General features: G+C 41.0%; 1 protein-coding gene across 4 annotated transcripts in view; it reads left to right on the top strand.

Moving 5' to 3' along the window:
• KIF26B (kinesin family member 26B) overlaps window positions 1-11,092 on the top strand; it is a 266,744-nt gene extending 255,652 nt beyond the window's left edge. For all 4 annotated transcript variants that reach the window (XM_053382705.1, XM_053382706.1, XM_053382707.1 and 1 more), the window contains 3 exons: window positions 7,481-7,680; window positions 9,232-9,382; window positions 10,760-11,092. In XM_053382705.1, coding sequence (XP_053238680.1) covers window positions 7,481-7,680; window positions 9,232-9,382; window positions 10,760-10,908 — 500 coding nt within the window. In that variant the 3' untranslated portion in view covers window positions 10,909-11,092. The remainder of the gene's footprint in view (window positions 1-7,480; window positions 7,681-9,231; window positions 9,383-10,759) is intronic.
• The last annotated feature ends 3,984 nt before the right edge of the window (window positions 11,093-15,076 follow it).

Here is a 15,076-nt window from a genome sequence, read left to right on the forward strand (position 1 = left end):
CCCTCCCTGCAACTTTATTTGGTTTGTATAAAACAGGCTCATGTCCCTTTTTATATATAGTTAGCTAGATCAAAGGGTTCTTGGGTCTGCCTGAAACTATGACTAATTATTGACTGTAATACTGGTTCAAGGGAGAATCCATTTCCCTTCATTAGGAGCATGTGGCTGCATAGGTTTGAAAATTGCCTGTGCGCACTTTCATTTTTAAGGCTTTTGCTTTTCAGTAAAGCAACAAGGTAGGAACTGAAAATGTGCAAAGTACACAAGACAGAGCTCAATACAGCAGAATCAGCATGGCTTGGGTATTTTTCCTTTTTTTCTTTTTAAAGAATGGGGCTTCATGGTCAATCTTTTAGAGAGCAGCTTGTTACCAATGGACAAAGGGCCCCAATGTAATTTGCTCCTGGCTGCCTGCCTGCTGGCAAGGACTGGGCTAGAGCACTTGGAAGGGAGATCAAGCACAGGGATATTGGAGCATATAATAGCTTATATGGTTGGCTGCTTTGGGAGAGAAAATCTAGCTATTGGTTCCTGAGATTTGGTTAGTAGGGCTTAACGTGGCCTCAGCTGATCTTGCATGTCACATAGCAGCAAAGACCACATTCTTAGAAAGAGAGACCTGTTCAATTCCATGTGGCTCGTAGAAAGCAGAAGAGGGCTCAGGAAATGAAATTAAACCAGACAAGTGGAACCTTCAACAAAGTGTTGGAGTGTATCCGCCCTCCTAAAAGGGAGGCTTCTGTACAGAATTCCGGCCAGCCATTTCCTCCAAGCAGGGCATTTCAGGCTCCTCCTTCCTCTTCCCCTTCCTCTTTCTTTTCCAACGATTGCTCCACATTCTGCAGCTCCTTAGTGCATGCACAGTCTTCATTGGCCAGACTTACCTCTCTTGACAATGCCAGCTCCTCCCTATGTGGTGCCCAAAGGGGAGCGTGTTGGGTGTGGCTGAAATACCAGATGTTTGATACGACAGCTGGAGAGAGGCCTGTTACACTCATGTTCCACTTATGGCTTCCCGCAGGCATCTGGTTGGTCACTATGAGAACAGGATGGGCCACTGGCCTGATCCAGAAAGCTGTTCTTATGTTCTTAAAGAATCCTAAACCCTCCCGGTCCTCTTGCCCATCCCTAAAAGAAAAAATCAGAAGAAAAATTAGAGACATTTTTGCCTTGCCTTGCCTCGTTGGGTCCCTTCCAATTTTACTCTTCTATGAGTGTCTAAACCTCTCCCTCCCCTTTGCCTTCTGTTGTTTTCAGTGGAAATAGGATGGAGGTAAATTGAGACCAGAAATGTACAGAACACCACCCTTAGTTCTGCCTTACCAGTAGGGAGGGGCAAATATGTTAATTTTTGTTTCTCTCTGTATCTAATTTTTCCAGTCATAGTTCTGCACATTTCTACATCAGTTTTTTTTTAAATCACATCACATACGGTTTCAGAAAGTGTAGAATTGGTAAGTTAGCCTTTAAATGCAATCTGAATTGATTTTTCCCCACCCTTGCCTGGCAGTGAGAGCTCAGCACACAGCACCTTTATAATCTCTCCCCCTCCCGCTTCCCACAGTTCAGGGATTGTAGCTTTAGGCTTTTAAAACCATTTTTGTACTTACGTTGTACGTCTGTTGTGACTACAATTCTGATAGTGCTCATCACTTATGTTCACTATTGGAATAAGTGCTAAGCAACATTTCCTAATATTTAATAATGCAGGTGTAGGGCCCATGGTGCTCATATCTGTTGCCTGACAGTGTTGAGTGTTTTAGGACAGTGTCAGAGACTTTTCTTTTTCACTTTGCTTTACATAGGAACCTTTATGATTCCTTCCACGTTAAAACATTTTATGAATGGTGTAGCTTTTTTAAATATTGCAATTCATACTGAGTTTCCTTAGCAAGGCAATTGCTGAATGTCACAAGAGAAAAAGACTAAAAGTGCCAATAGTTAGATTGTTTGTCTCCACCTCCATCTTGGTTTTAAGCTCTTCTAATTAATGGTGTCATTTGAAACAACAGAGGATTCAAATTCAAAAATGGATATTTGAAAATAAGTTGTAATACCAATCCGGGTTTATTTGAGAATGAATGTAGGGGGAGATACTGCATCTTGTGAGAAAGCTGGAATCTATCAATATCAGGGTCACTGGAAGCAACAAAATAATTTCTAAAATAGTTATGCATAGAACGTGGAGATAGTTATAATAACAAATGTGTTTTGTTGCTGTTGTCTTTAAGTGTTGCCATCCAATGCTTGCACAACACGGTGATCTGACTGTGATCTGGATTGCATGACCGGTGCAGCTGAAACACAGACTATTCAGCCTTGCAATGAAGTGTGGAAAGGGGAAGGTAGGCAGGGTTGGACCAAGAGGCCTTTTGATTCCTTCCAATTTCACCTCCCTGCTTTCTGCATTTTAATAATTGAATATCAAATACACACATACTTATACAGATGTAAATATAAAATCAAAATGAAAAACTCAAAGCAGTTCCACACATTGCACAGGAAAAACTTTCTCCTCCAACATTATCTGAACAGAAACTGTGAAACACTAAAGACCTTTAGTTCTAATGCCAAAAAATATGCCGTAAGAAAACATGCTGTCAAAAATGAAGAAACAAACAAGCAGATCATTTCTCTTTGCATCCAAAAGTGCCAGAATTCACTCCCAGTTTCAGATGAGCTGCAAGGCACCAGAGATTGAAGTGTGGCTACACACACCAAATTCTTGTGTTGGATTGCAGTTGCAGTGTTTGGTTCAAAAGAAACTTAGTCGCATTTCAAAGTAGCATCTCACATACTTGCTTTGATGATGGCAACAGTGATGGCAATTCATACATAAAAGTTATTTCTTAATCTTATTGGTGATGTTTACAGTAGCAAGAGGAGCTGCTGTGTGTGTGTGTTTGGTGACCCTTTTAAACACTTAACTGCTGACTGGAAAGCAGAGATGGTGAAATGGGCCCCAATCACAATTTTTTTTGTTCATTAAAAACAACAGCATTGATTTTCCTAGGTCACAGCCAGGCCATTTCATGCAGCAAATCTGTGTTGAAAGGGATCCGAGTAATCATTTTTTACACGCTTGACTACCACGTGCTGGCACTGAGCTTTCGACCGCATGAATATAGGAATGATTTAATAGAGGAAGTAGCAGTGGGCTATTGTGCATGTTGAAGGCTCTGTGGAACATGCATGATTGAGTTGGACACCATTAGACTACTTGTAAATAAAACCTGCTAACTTGGCTGGCTAGGAATTCGCTTACAGGAACACAATTGCCACTAGCTTGTCTGGACCCTACCCCTTCTCTTTCAGGAAAGCTGGGAAAGGGACTGAGCTAATTCATTTTTTTAAAGGCATGCCTTGGACAATAACCAGCTCAGAATCATCTCCATACACAATAGCATTAGACAACTGGCATAGCAACAGTGTGTTGAAATCCAGCCCCAGTGAAGATAAGCATGGGGGTGAGGAGGCGTGTTGCTATTCAGTGGCTGGCTAGAGATGTGTGGCTGCTGTGACCTACATCTTCTCTGGGACTTCTCCCAAATTACTTGTCAATCTGCCATGCTCAATGAGGGACTGCCTCCTGACATTGCACCAGCAGTGCTCATTTACAGACTCTAAATGATCTGCCTCAAAACTATTGACGCTAGACCAGGGAACACAGGGCAGTTGTGGGAGAGGTTGGGGTGATGGCAGAAAGCATTGCTTGGTACAGTTAAACAACTGATAAAATAATGGCAGATAAAAATGAGGGTTTTGATGGAGATTTTACTCAGTTTCCCCCATGTGAATGATGTTCAGTGCTGCCTCCCTAGTCTCAAATAATGCATTTATGTTGTACTGAATACATGAACAATAAAATAATTGTCCACATTATTGGTCAGTCTAGAGAAAATAGTCATATTGTATAAGTTTTATTTCATGAGATACTCCAGCCATCCCCAGCAGGTGCAAACCTGGAGTTCTTTGGAGTCTGATAACAGAATAGAGAGCAAGTAAAAAATAACAGAAAATGGTCAACACATACAAATACTTTCCACACTCTTATATCTATCTGATCATAGCATTTTATCCTCTTTCTTTGTCTCCATCCCACTTTGGGTGTCTCTTTCCAATTGCCGCTCCAGATCTTTGCTGTTTAGTGATAAACTCACACCCAGTTACTTGTCTTCCTGTTCCATTCTGATCAGCAAATCTGGACCCCTAATACAGTACACTGTGTCCCACCCTTAGATTCCTCATTTAGACATTTGCCACACTGTTCTTACAAAAAGCAAAACAACCACCCTTCTGTGCATTAACTTTCTATTTAAAACTCTTGCCCAAGCTTGTTCCTATATGCCCTGGTTTGCTCCTCATGTTGTAAATTCTTATCTGCTTTTAGCTATCATATGCTGTTTGTCTCACGATTCCGTATCTTGAGTCCCCTTGATTAATTAGAAAATGATATGCTATCCATATAAGTATATGTATGGGAATATGGCCATGTTATTCTAATCTTACACTTTTCACCAATTCCTTATGATTATCACATTTATTCATTGGCTGTTGCTATCCTGTCTGCACCTACAAGGACTTCAACTATCAGCCATGTTACCAAGCTCAAATCAAGGTCAGCACTCAGATATTCTTACTCATGTAGCAGGGCTTTAAAAGCTGTACCATAACCTGTTGCAATATGATTCTGACTCTTTCAGGGTAGAGGCAAATTACTCCACTCCCCCTTTATGAGGGAATGTTTGGAACCAATTCATGACTACAGTTGTTGACAGTTACCTTCGCCCATAGAAAAAGGCATCAGGATGGGTCATAAGGTAGAAATACTAGGAAATGGAATCAAAGATGGATTCGAGTTGTTGTTGTTTTTTAATGAGACACATAAGAAGAGCCTGCTGGATCAGGCCAATGGCCCATCTAGTTCAGCATCCTGTTCAGATGCCTATGGGAATCCTACAAGTAGAACTTGGGTGCAACAGCGCTCTCCCCTCTTGTCATTCCTAGCAACTGGAATTCAAAGGCACACTGCCTCTAGCAGTGGATTGGAACCATTGATAGTCCTGTTCACCATTAATATGCCTAATCTTTTTTAAAAGAAGTACTTCCTTTTGTGTGTCCTTAGTAGTTCAGTGTTGGATGACTCCAAGTATTATAAGAAAGGGAGAAAAAACTTCTACAGTGGTACCTCTGGTTACAAACTTAATTCACTCCGGAGGTCTGTTCTTAACCTGAAACCATTCTTAACCTGAGGTACCTCTTTAGCTAATGGGGCCTCCCGCTGCTACCGCGCCACCACTGCACGAATTCTGTTCTCATCCTGAGGTAAAGTTCTTAACCCAAGGTACTACTTCCAGGTTAGTGGAGTCTGTAACCTGAAGTGTTTGTAACCCGAGGTACCACTGTATCTGCTTTCAACTTACCATGCATAATCTTATACAACGTGGTTGCATATCCAACCCCTTCCTTGTCTTTTTATTGTAACTTTTTATTGTGGTCATGTAGTTTGCACCCTATAGCTGAGCCATAGCTGTGGCATTACCCCATGTGGTGTAACTGAATATTATCGCATATTGTCCATTGTTGTTTTAAAGTTGCCCAGGTTTCTTGTCTTGCTAGACTTTTCACAACCAAAGCATCTGAACCTTAAAAAATAAATTACTTGATCCTCTCAGAAACAGGTGCAATGCATGCTGTTCTTAACAGCATGATAAAATAAAATTGTCCTTCTGAGATTGGCAGTTGATTCAGTTAGACTGTATAAAGAGGGATTCACTCATTTTTAGTTCGCAAAAGAAATAGAGATATAAGGGTGAGTTTTGCTGGGAAGCACATATGTGTATAGATAGACAGACAGATGGACAATAACCTTGCCAAAACTCCCATTGCTCTCTGCTTGCTGTAGAGCAGATGTCCACTGTGTGTTTTATATAGATATAGAAGTATATTTGGTTCATGCTCAGCACTATAGAGTATGTGCATTTGCTGTTTGAACCAGTTAAGTCTTTCCTTTCTGTGGTATCATGAAACCTTGGTGGCACTCACCATAAAACACTACTGTATAGATATATTTTCTTACACAACCCATCTCAAGTGAAATCAGATAAACCACAGAGATTAAATAGAGGGACTCTGGGACAGCAGGAATTCCTCTTAAGTCACCCTATACCTTCTGTATCCAGACTAATAACCAGCTCATTAATCAATGCCTATTTAAAGTAGATTAAGTTTCAAATCACCTTCTCTGCAAGTAAGAGAGAATTGTTTCTCTGCTTGTTGTTCTACAGGTAGGAGAGGAATGCTTTTTCTCATTTCCCCTCACACTGTTGTTCTTTGTTTACAGCAACACGAATGAGCAGTTGCAAATGTAGTTCAAAATGTGAGGATCCAAATAACACAAACACAGGATTCTGGTCAGTCAAGCTGACAGAGGCAAAATACTGGATCTTTAGCAGGAGGTGAAATATGAATCTGTTTCAAGAAGAGGAGATAATAGAAATGGGTGGATCTTTTGTGAGGAGAAGTGGGTTGGACCTGTCCCCCTCCACCAGTCTTAGCTAGCCATCTTCCTATTCTTCCCTTCCTGAGAAAAACCTTCATGTCATTCTAAGGCTAGCAGTTCCTGAGTGTATTGGACAAAATGATCAATAGGAAAAACAAAAGCCCCCTGATACGTGCAGAAACATTTAAAAAGCAGTAGCAAAGTGAATTCTGGCCTTAACTGCAGGTGGAATCATGTGGAGATTTGTATGGTGGACAATATTGTGAAAGGGTGTTCTCTTGTTTGGTAAATGCAGTGAAAAATGCTACTTTTTTAAAAAAAGGAACAATCTGTCAAAAGATTATAGTTCTATTTCTGCTAGTGGTTTATGACTGTAAGTCAATCTGAGATGCCACAAGAGTAGTTCTAGTGCACCATGAGTGGTGCTACATTAAACATGTTTAGGTCTGTATGGGTTTATCAAAGCATTGAGTGTGGAGGGAGAGATGGGGTCTGCACCTGCTAGGTTTGCTTCCCTTTCAGCTCTGCCCACCCATGATTGGCTCAAGACATTTTGCTACCTGAGGCAGTTCCTCACCTCCCTTCTGTCCCATTGTGTCTCTTTGTGAGAATCATGTATACTCTGAAGATTTCTTCACTCTTAATTATCAGACCCAGTTCTTGAGCTGTTGAGAGTGGGGCAAGGTAAAGGCAAGCAGCTCATTGCTCAGACCAGAGAAGGATCCCGACTGGATGCTAAGTGATATTATGCTGTGCTAAACAACACTAGAATTTTGCAAGAAACAAATTTAGTGATACATTACAGATACGTCAGCACTTGTGGACTGCAGCATTATTGTATATTTGATGGTAATGTTCAGAGCTAAGAGGCAGATTTCCTCAGTCTTGTTTCCTTGCATGTTGTAAACTCTTGTTTGAAGAGAAGAATGAGAGTTTTGTCCTTTGATAACAAAACCTTATAACTGTGACCTTGATTAGGTTCTCAGAGACGGAGACTCATCCCAGCTTTATCGCTTGACACAACATCTCCTATAAGGAAACCTACCAGCCCAGCAGTACGCTGGGTAGATGGACCTCTGAGAAGTTCCCAGAGAGGAATGGGGGAGCCCTTTGAGATCAAAGTCTATGAGATTGATGATGTGGAGCGGCTCCAACGACGGCGCATGGGGGACAACAATGTGAGGCATTCCTAATTTATTTCTGATCTTTAACTCTGAAGATGTTGATTCAATCTTACTATAACTTGTTCATCATATATGTGGGTTTCTGTCCAGCAATTCCCTTGGGGCGGGGTTGGGGGTGGTTGAAGCAAATGAATAAACCCAACAGAATAGACAGAAATGTAATTCTCACAGAGATGGAATACCTGGCCAAATTCACACCTCCAAAAGAGAATCTATACAATAATCCAATAATTCTGGCATTCGCACAGCAACTACAATCCTAGATGAAATTTGAGGTCCCCAAACCACATATCCATGTCTACTTCTGCACACAGAGAGCTTCCTCATGCTCCAGTTCTCTTCATCAGAGCAAATAGCCCCATGTGCAGATTCATATATGCACAGAGTTGTGACTCCCACTGAAGAGAATTGAATAGCTTTGCAGCGAGGAGAGATCTGCACAAGGTATGCATGAGAAGTCTCTGGTCTGAGAACTGTGAATGTCCCAGGCAATTCAAACCATTGAAGAGGTGGCCAGCTGTGTAGGCAAAAGGCTGAGTTGCTGGGTTTCCAATCTTTAGAGCCAGGAGTGTCAAAGCGCACACATGGCCTGAACTCTACTCCAAGGGTGGCCAGCAATAACACCCTCTGAATCCAATGTTCATCAGCCCCCAAATAGCATGGCCATTGGCCAAGGATGATGGAACTGAGTACAGGAACATCTGGAGGGCACCACATTGGCTATTCCTGCTCTACAGGCAGTTTATATATATATAAAAATGTGGGTCTTGCAGCAAGATCTCTTACCTTGTAGTACAGCATTTACTCAACAGGTGCATTCTGAAGTAAAAGGTTTCACAGCATGAGTAAACATTTTGTTGACTCATGGATGGTCCCAACCCCACATCTAAGATAATAGGATTATGAGAGCAGATACTTACAAGGAGGATTGGTCAGCAGGAGGAAAAGGTACATGAGGCATCTCTATTGTTTCCTTGCATAAACACCCCCACCCCTCCCTGGGCTGTTTTCTCCCCGATTAGTTCATTTCTGATTTTAAATACCAGCCATGACAAAACACTGATCAGGTGGTATGTTTGCATGGAAGAAGAGGTGATGTTTGATTGGCTGAGTACATTTGTCATACCCACTGAATATTTCTAAAAATGCCTATATTACTTCTGTGAAAGAAATAAGGAGTTAGGAAAGTCTAACTTCTAGCTCACCCCCTCTGAGTTGTAGCCTCAAAGTTGAGTTTTTCCACTTTTCCTAAAGCAATCATCTTTTTGCAGTGACATAACAACCAGAGCATCTAATGAAATGTATTGCGGAGTACAATGTATTTGAATAATATATTTTTACAAGTCATCTGCCGTTGAAAAGACCACAATAACCAATGAACCCTTCATTGTCAAAGGCCTATTTCTTTAATTTTTTGCTTCATTTCCTGAGTTTCTGGGATTGTTGCTACCAAATCAAGGTTAATTTGGCTGGGGAAGATCTAATCTGGCCTTTATTTCACACACCCCTCCCTTGACTCTCCCCTTCATTTTTCTTATTGAGCAGGAAGTGATTTGCTTCAATGCTAAACTGAAAATCTTGGAACACCGGCAGCAGCGAATTGCAGAGGTCAAGGCCAAGTACGAGTGGTTAATGAGGGAGCTGGAAGTGACCAAACAGTACCTGATGCTGGATCCTAATAAATGGCTCAGTGAATGTAAGGTTTTACTGCCTATAGTTGGTTTATTTTATTGACACAAAACTTTAGTGGTGCTGTAGCTAAGTCATGAACTACTATGTTTATAAGCAAAGCCTGTGCTGATGTTTGACCTGGAGCAGATTTGGATGGACTGCATTTCTAAAACTGTTCCTGCATAATTCCTATTAAACTGTGACATTGGAGCCAAGTGGGCCTATTTGCTCAAGAGTCAAAGCCAGGAATTATGCAGCATTCTAGTGAGGAATATTGCCATCACTAGATTAACGCTTATGCGTCTCACTCCAGAGCTTCTGAAAATGAGATTTCCCTCCCCCTCCCCTTTGCCCTCAGATCACTCAGACATACGAATTATATTTTAAATCTGCTCTCCTGCTGTGAAATAATACTTTCAGGCAAATTTGGTTGAAATGGCTTATGTAAGACATTAATTTGTTTTTTTCCCCCTTTTACATATAGCTAGAAAAGGATAGAGTTCATATAGCTCATTCATAAAGAGATTAAAGAATCCCATATTCAAATTAGGAAGGTTTCTTCTAAAGAAGCAAACAAAACGTATAAAAGATACAGCCCAAGCTGGCTAAATTAATAGGTGAGGGTACCTCAGCTATAAAGGAAAAGCATTTTGCTGCAAGCTACTTAGAGCAGAGAATAACACTAAGGATAGGACTTTGGGCACCTGAAAAAAGAGGGCTCTAATCCACAAAAGCACGTGTTGCAGCCAACCTATTACTGCGCAATCCTAAAGTGGTGGTGAGCTCCCACGGTTGGGAAAATGCTATTTGACATCAGTGGGAAGGAAAATCTCTATGCCAGCTCCAGGGCTGGTGTAGTTTCTGCCCTTTGGGGTGAGGGTCAATGTGCCCTACCACTAACAATGCACCACTGACAGTACAGCGCTTCCTGTGGATGTACCAGGCACTCTACCATCCCACTGATGGAGGCCCTCTTTGCCACATCTCTTATGATGTGGCTTTAGGATTGTGGCCTTAAGTCTTTTATGTGCTATGAAATACTTACTCTTTATCATGTGGTGCAGGGAATTTCATATTACCTGTTATGAGCACTTTCAACGGAGCCTGTTCATAAGTTCACTTGCCTTTCTGCATGCAGATGGTGACTTCTGAACTCAGGAGCATTGTATGAGGACAGCTAAAACAAATCTAACAATGTTCTTCCACTGAGGCCTGCTATAGAACCTACCTGTCATAGCATTGCCCATTTCTTGCACAAACTCTTTCCTTTCACAGTTCTTTGAATCCAGTCCCTTGAGTAATACACACACCTGTGTGAATGAGCCCTTAAAGATAATAGCAATGTAGGGCTTGTGCTACCAATTTGGGTAATGTGCTGGGCCTTTTGCTTCCTTCCCCACAGTTGATCTGGAGCAAGTATTTGACTTGGATTCCCTGGAGTACTTGGAGGCTCTCGAGTGCGTGACTGAGCGACTAGAGAACCGTGTCAACTATTGCAAGGCCCACCTCATGATGATCACCTGCTTTGACATCACTTCTGGGCGTCGGTGAAGAATTAACCTCAAGAACATTTTGGACTACTGCCACTCCCCTTTCTCCCTTTTGAACAGCACCCCAAAGACCTAGAATGAGGATGAAGGTTGGTGTCATGTTTTGACTGTGTGTGGAAGAGATTTCCCCCCTCTTATTATGCTGAAGAGTGGTGCATACATTGACTAGATGATGATGATGATGATGAAAAGCAAAGATGCTGAGAAATAAGGATGTGGAATCTCCTAGCCTGAAAGAGCACTTTGAGAAATCTTTAAGGACATGTTTGTAAATAGGAACTGCTGGCAGAAGTGACTTTACCCCTCAACAATAGCTGTAGAGGGAGGAAGAGCAGATGTAGGACCGACTGCTGCTGAGAGCACCATTGAAGTAAAAATACACAGGAAGACTGTCTTAAGTGCCTTGCAAATCTTTATTATCCAAACATTTATGTTCATACTTTCTTGTGTACAGATGGTGCTAGTCAAGAAAAAGAAAAAGACAAAAAATCAAAACACATTTTCTGAAATGTATTTACAGCCTGTTTTCCCCTCCCTTGGTGTTTTATCCTATTCCTGACTTGCTGTTTCTACGTAACTTGTGTTTGTAGAGATATTTCTTAACCGATACAGCATATAAATAAATGTTAACTGTCATTTATTGTTACACATGAGAGTAAGGCCACTCAAAGAGAAAAAAGATATTAAACCGTGTACATGAAACCCAAAATATTTGAAAGTAATGGAAGAGGAAAAAAACATAAATGTGGATTTTCTGGCAAAATAACAAGACTTCAGTTGACATCACTAGGAAAGCAGAAGTCTTCACTGCTTTTTTTTGTTGGCTGTTACTTTTTGTACTCAGATTGTGGTATTTACACCACCAGTTTTCATGGATGCTCAAATGAAGATAATTACTATTTCTCTTCGTTTATGTTGACCAGGTATCTTCATTCTGTTCAGACCCAGGATCCACTTTTAATCCAAACGTGAATTTGGGGACCAATTTCTTAATCTTTTACCTTGTAATTTGCATGGTGGTGGTGCTCCTGTTAACCCACCAGCACATCTCAACATCACTGGTCTTCAACTGGTGGACTGATTGACCGCTGCCTCTTTTTTTCCTGAGGTATGTCTAGGTTTGTCCTAGAGCTGCCTTCATTTGGTTACAGAGATACTGCAAATGATTCGCTACCTGTTATGGCTCTGGGTCTATGAACACTGGAATGGTTATGGTAGATCAGACCAGCATCCTTCTAGTTTGTGGAATTTACAGCAATCAGGTGTGGTGGTGGTCTCTAGTTAGGATGGATTTAAAAGGGATTAGGCAAATTCATGGAGGGTAGTCAAGATTGCTATAGGGAACCTTTTGGTTGAAGAGGTCAGTAGGCACTGAATACCAGGTGCTGAAGCCACAACAAGGCAAGTCTTCATGTCCTGCTTCTCAGAGACATCCAGTTGAGCACCATGAGAAACAGGATGCTACTAGATGGACCATTTGTATGATCGAAGAGGACATGTATTATATTTAGATGCACATCAATACACATCACAGCACCAGCCAAACAGCCCTTTTAACAAGCTGCAAAACCTGTTCAGTAGAAAAAGCAGATCTGCAAAAATTGAATCCAGATCCCTTTCTCCTTTCTGATCTGTGAGATACATTTTTAAAGAATTGAACAGCATATGTACTGCTCCATCTGCTGGATTGGGTAGGAGACACGGTTTTTTTGCCATATTTGATTCTCTATCAGGCTAGGGATAGGGACAAGGAGGACTGCTTCTGTATACATGTACATTTATTATAGATCAGTGCATAATACTTCAAAGGGGGAGAGTTAAATGAGCAACACCTGATTGCATCTCTGCTTGATAAACATCTTCCATCAACAAACTCCAAAATTTGCCAATTTTATTTTTAGTAGTCATGCCAAGATGAGAAGCCACTTGATCCAGCTTTTCTCTTTTTCGGTAACTTATTGTGAGACACAAAACAAGGCATTCAGAAATATTAAACAACTAGTATCACAATTTACCTTCCCAACTGCATTATTAAAAGTTCATCAGATTATTCACGAGTCATTAGAGGAATCTACAGTACAACATCAATGGCACAAATGTCTCACATCAGCTCTGTGTCCAGTGCAGACAGACAAAGACTTCCGAAAGCCTGGCCCTAAAAACATGTGGTCTTCCCTACCTGATCCAAGTGCATGAACAAAGTCTTTTTTAACAACGGTAAAATTCTGATCTTCCTCTGAAATATGTTCTCACCTCACTTTCTTCTGATCCACCTTCATAGTCCTTGAAATTTCCTGCAAAATAAATATTTGCAAGTAAGGTAATTTCCCAAGACCCAAGGGTACAACATTTGCAAAGCTACTTCATGGCCTCTTGGTGCCTGGTAAGAACACATGTGCCGTTTAAGATAAGTTCGCTAGATCAAACCAAGAAGGCATCATGTGCAAGTGTCACTTGCTGAATTACAGGCATAACTTGGAAGCACAAAATCCTAGGGTCAAATGAGATGTGATGATGGAGGATTGGGCAGTGTCTTAGAAGGCTAAAGGTGGTTGGGTGCCCCAATGCTTCCTCTTTGGGAATTGGGGAATGTAACACTTTCCCCCAAGATAGAGGAGGGTGGTGGAAATACCATTCATATGTACACATCATATGCAATGTTGTAGATTAGGATGGTATTTTTTTGTTTGCTGTCCATGTCAAACAAACCCTCCCTCCAATTTTCCTTATTTGCATTCCTAAACACTGACATTAGAAAACAAATAACAGCCATAGCACACACATATTCTCACTTTCCTGAGTTAAAAACAATAAGGTTAAGAGGGTGCATAGATAAACCGATGGAAATCTGTGTGGTGGTACAGCTATGTTTTATGTGTTTGAGTTAGGGCAGCTACTTACAAGCAGCAAAGCATAACTTATGGCGCTCATTGCAAAACTCTGTCCATAAAACCTTTACAGCCCCCACTCACCAGCAGGCTGGCCATTTATGCCACTGTATTTTATAGAAACTATATTTTAAAACGAGGGCTGTGTTATTATCTATGCATGTTCTCCTGCCTATAAAGCTGTGTGGCTGTATTTGCCTCGTATAAACCTTTGAAAAATGGTTTAAACATTTATAAAAATAAATAGAAAAATGAATTTAGGTGTCAATAATTTAAGGTCAGGTGCACTCTAGACCTCTAGGATTAACTCTGCCACTATAAGTATAATATAAACAGATAATGTGTGATCAAAATGGGGAGTGACTATTTGCTCCTTATAAAATGAAACAACACCCCTGTGCCTTTTGAGCCCCCATGCAGGCCTTCTCTAATTGGCAGAGGACTGAAGGAAAGCAGGTGAGCTAAATTAGCTCACAAAATATTTCCCTGATCTATGTTGAGGGAAAGAGCTGTACCACAGACATTTTGGCATCAAGGCATGGAACAGTGATGTGCCTATGGCAAATGGCATATATGATGAAAGACACATGCAAGCAACATCTAAAATGGTTATTGTTGATCATAAGCAACATGTAAAACATTAAGCAAACTCTCATTAAATGGTAACTCGCTACCACAGATGTCAGCGGGCAAAGCAGTGGCCCATATGCTCTGGTGACTGCACTTGGCGATCATACGCTACAGAGCCCAGAGAAGCCTTGGCTGTGATTCTTTGGCTCATTCAACAATTTCCTCACTAATTTTTAGCTAATAACTTCCACCTTGCATGAAGGTTGGAAAATAATAGCTGAGCACCCATGATGCTTCATAGAATTTTTCCTCTGCTCTAGCTAATAGTCAAGAAATGAGAGCAACCAATTTTTTTCTAAACTATTTCCAGATGAAAGTTTTTAGTTTATTTTATTGGAGCATCTGCCTCTGGCCAACTAAGCAGATGTGGCATGTTTCTCAAATTTCTGTTGTCAGACTATCCAAACTTGGCCACAAATTTGCCAGTGGAGTTGATATGAACTTCTTTTACATACCATCTTGAGAATACCTTTTGCTACTGAATTCCTGGTACTCAGATTCAAGCATTAACTTCCAGCCGGCTTGATCAAGGTGGTCCAAGATGTTCCTGTTGCAGGAAAAATCCATGGTAGGTTATTTGAGCCCAAGTAACACCCATTCAAACTGACCTTTCAACATCTCCCAAGGATGGAGGAGAGGATGCATTTTGTA

The sequence above is a fragment of the Podarcis raffonei genome, chromosome 3 (assembly GCF_027172205.1).
Source record: "Podarcis raffonei isolate rPodRaf1 chromosome 3, rPodRaf1.pri, whole genome shotgun sequence".
Classification (NCBI taxonomy): domain Eukaryota; kingdom Metazoa; phylum Chordata; class Lepidosauria; order Squamata; family Lacertidae; genus Podarcis; species Podarcis raffonei.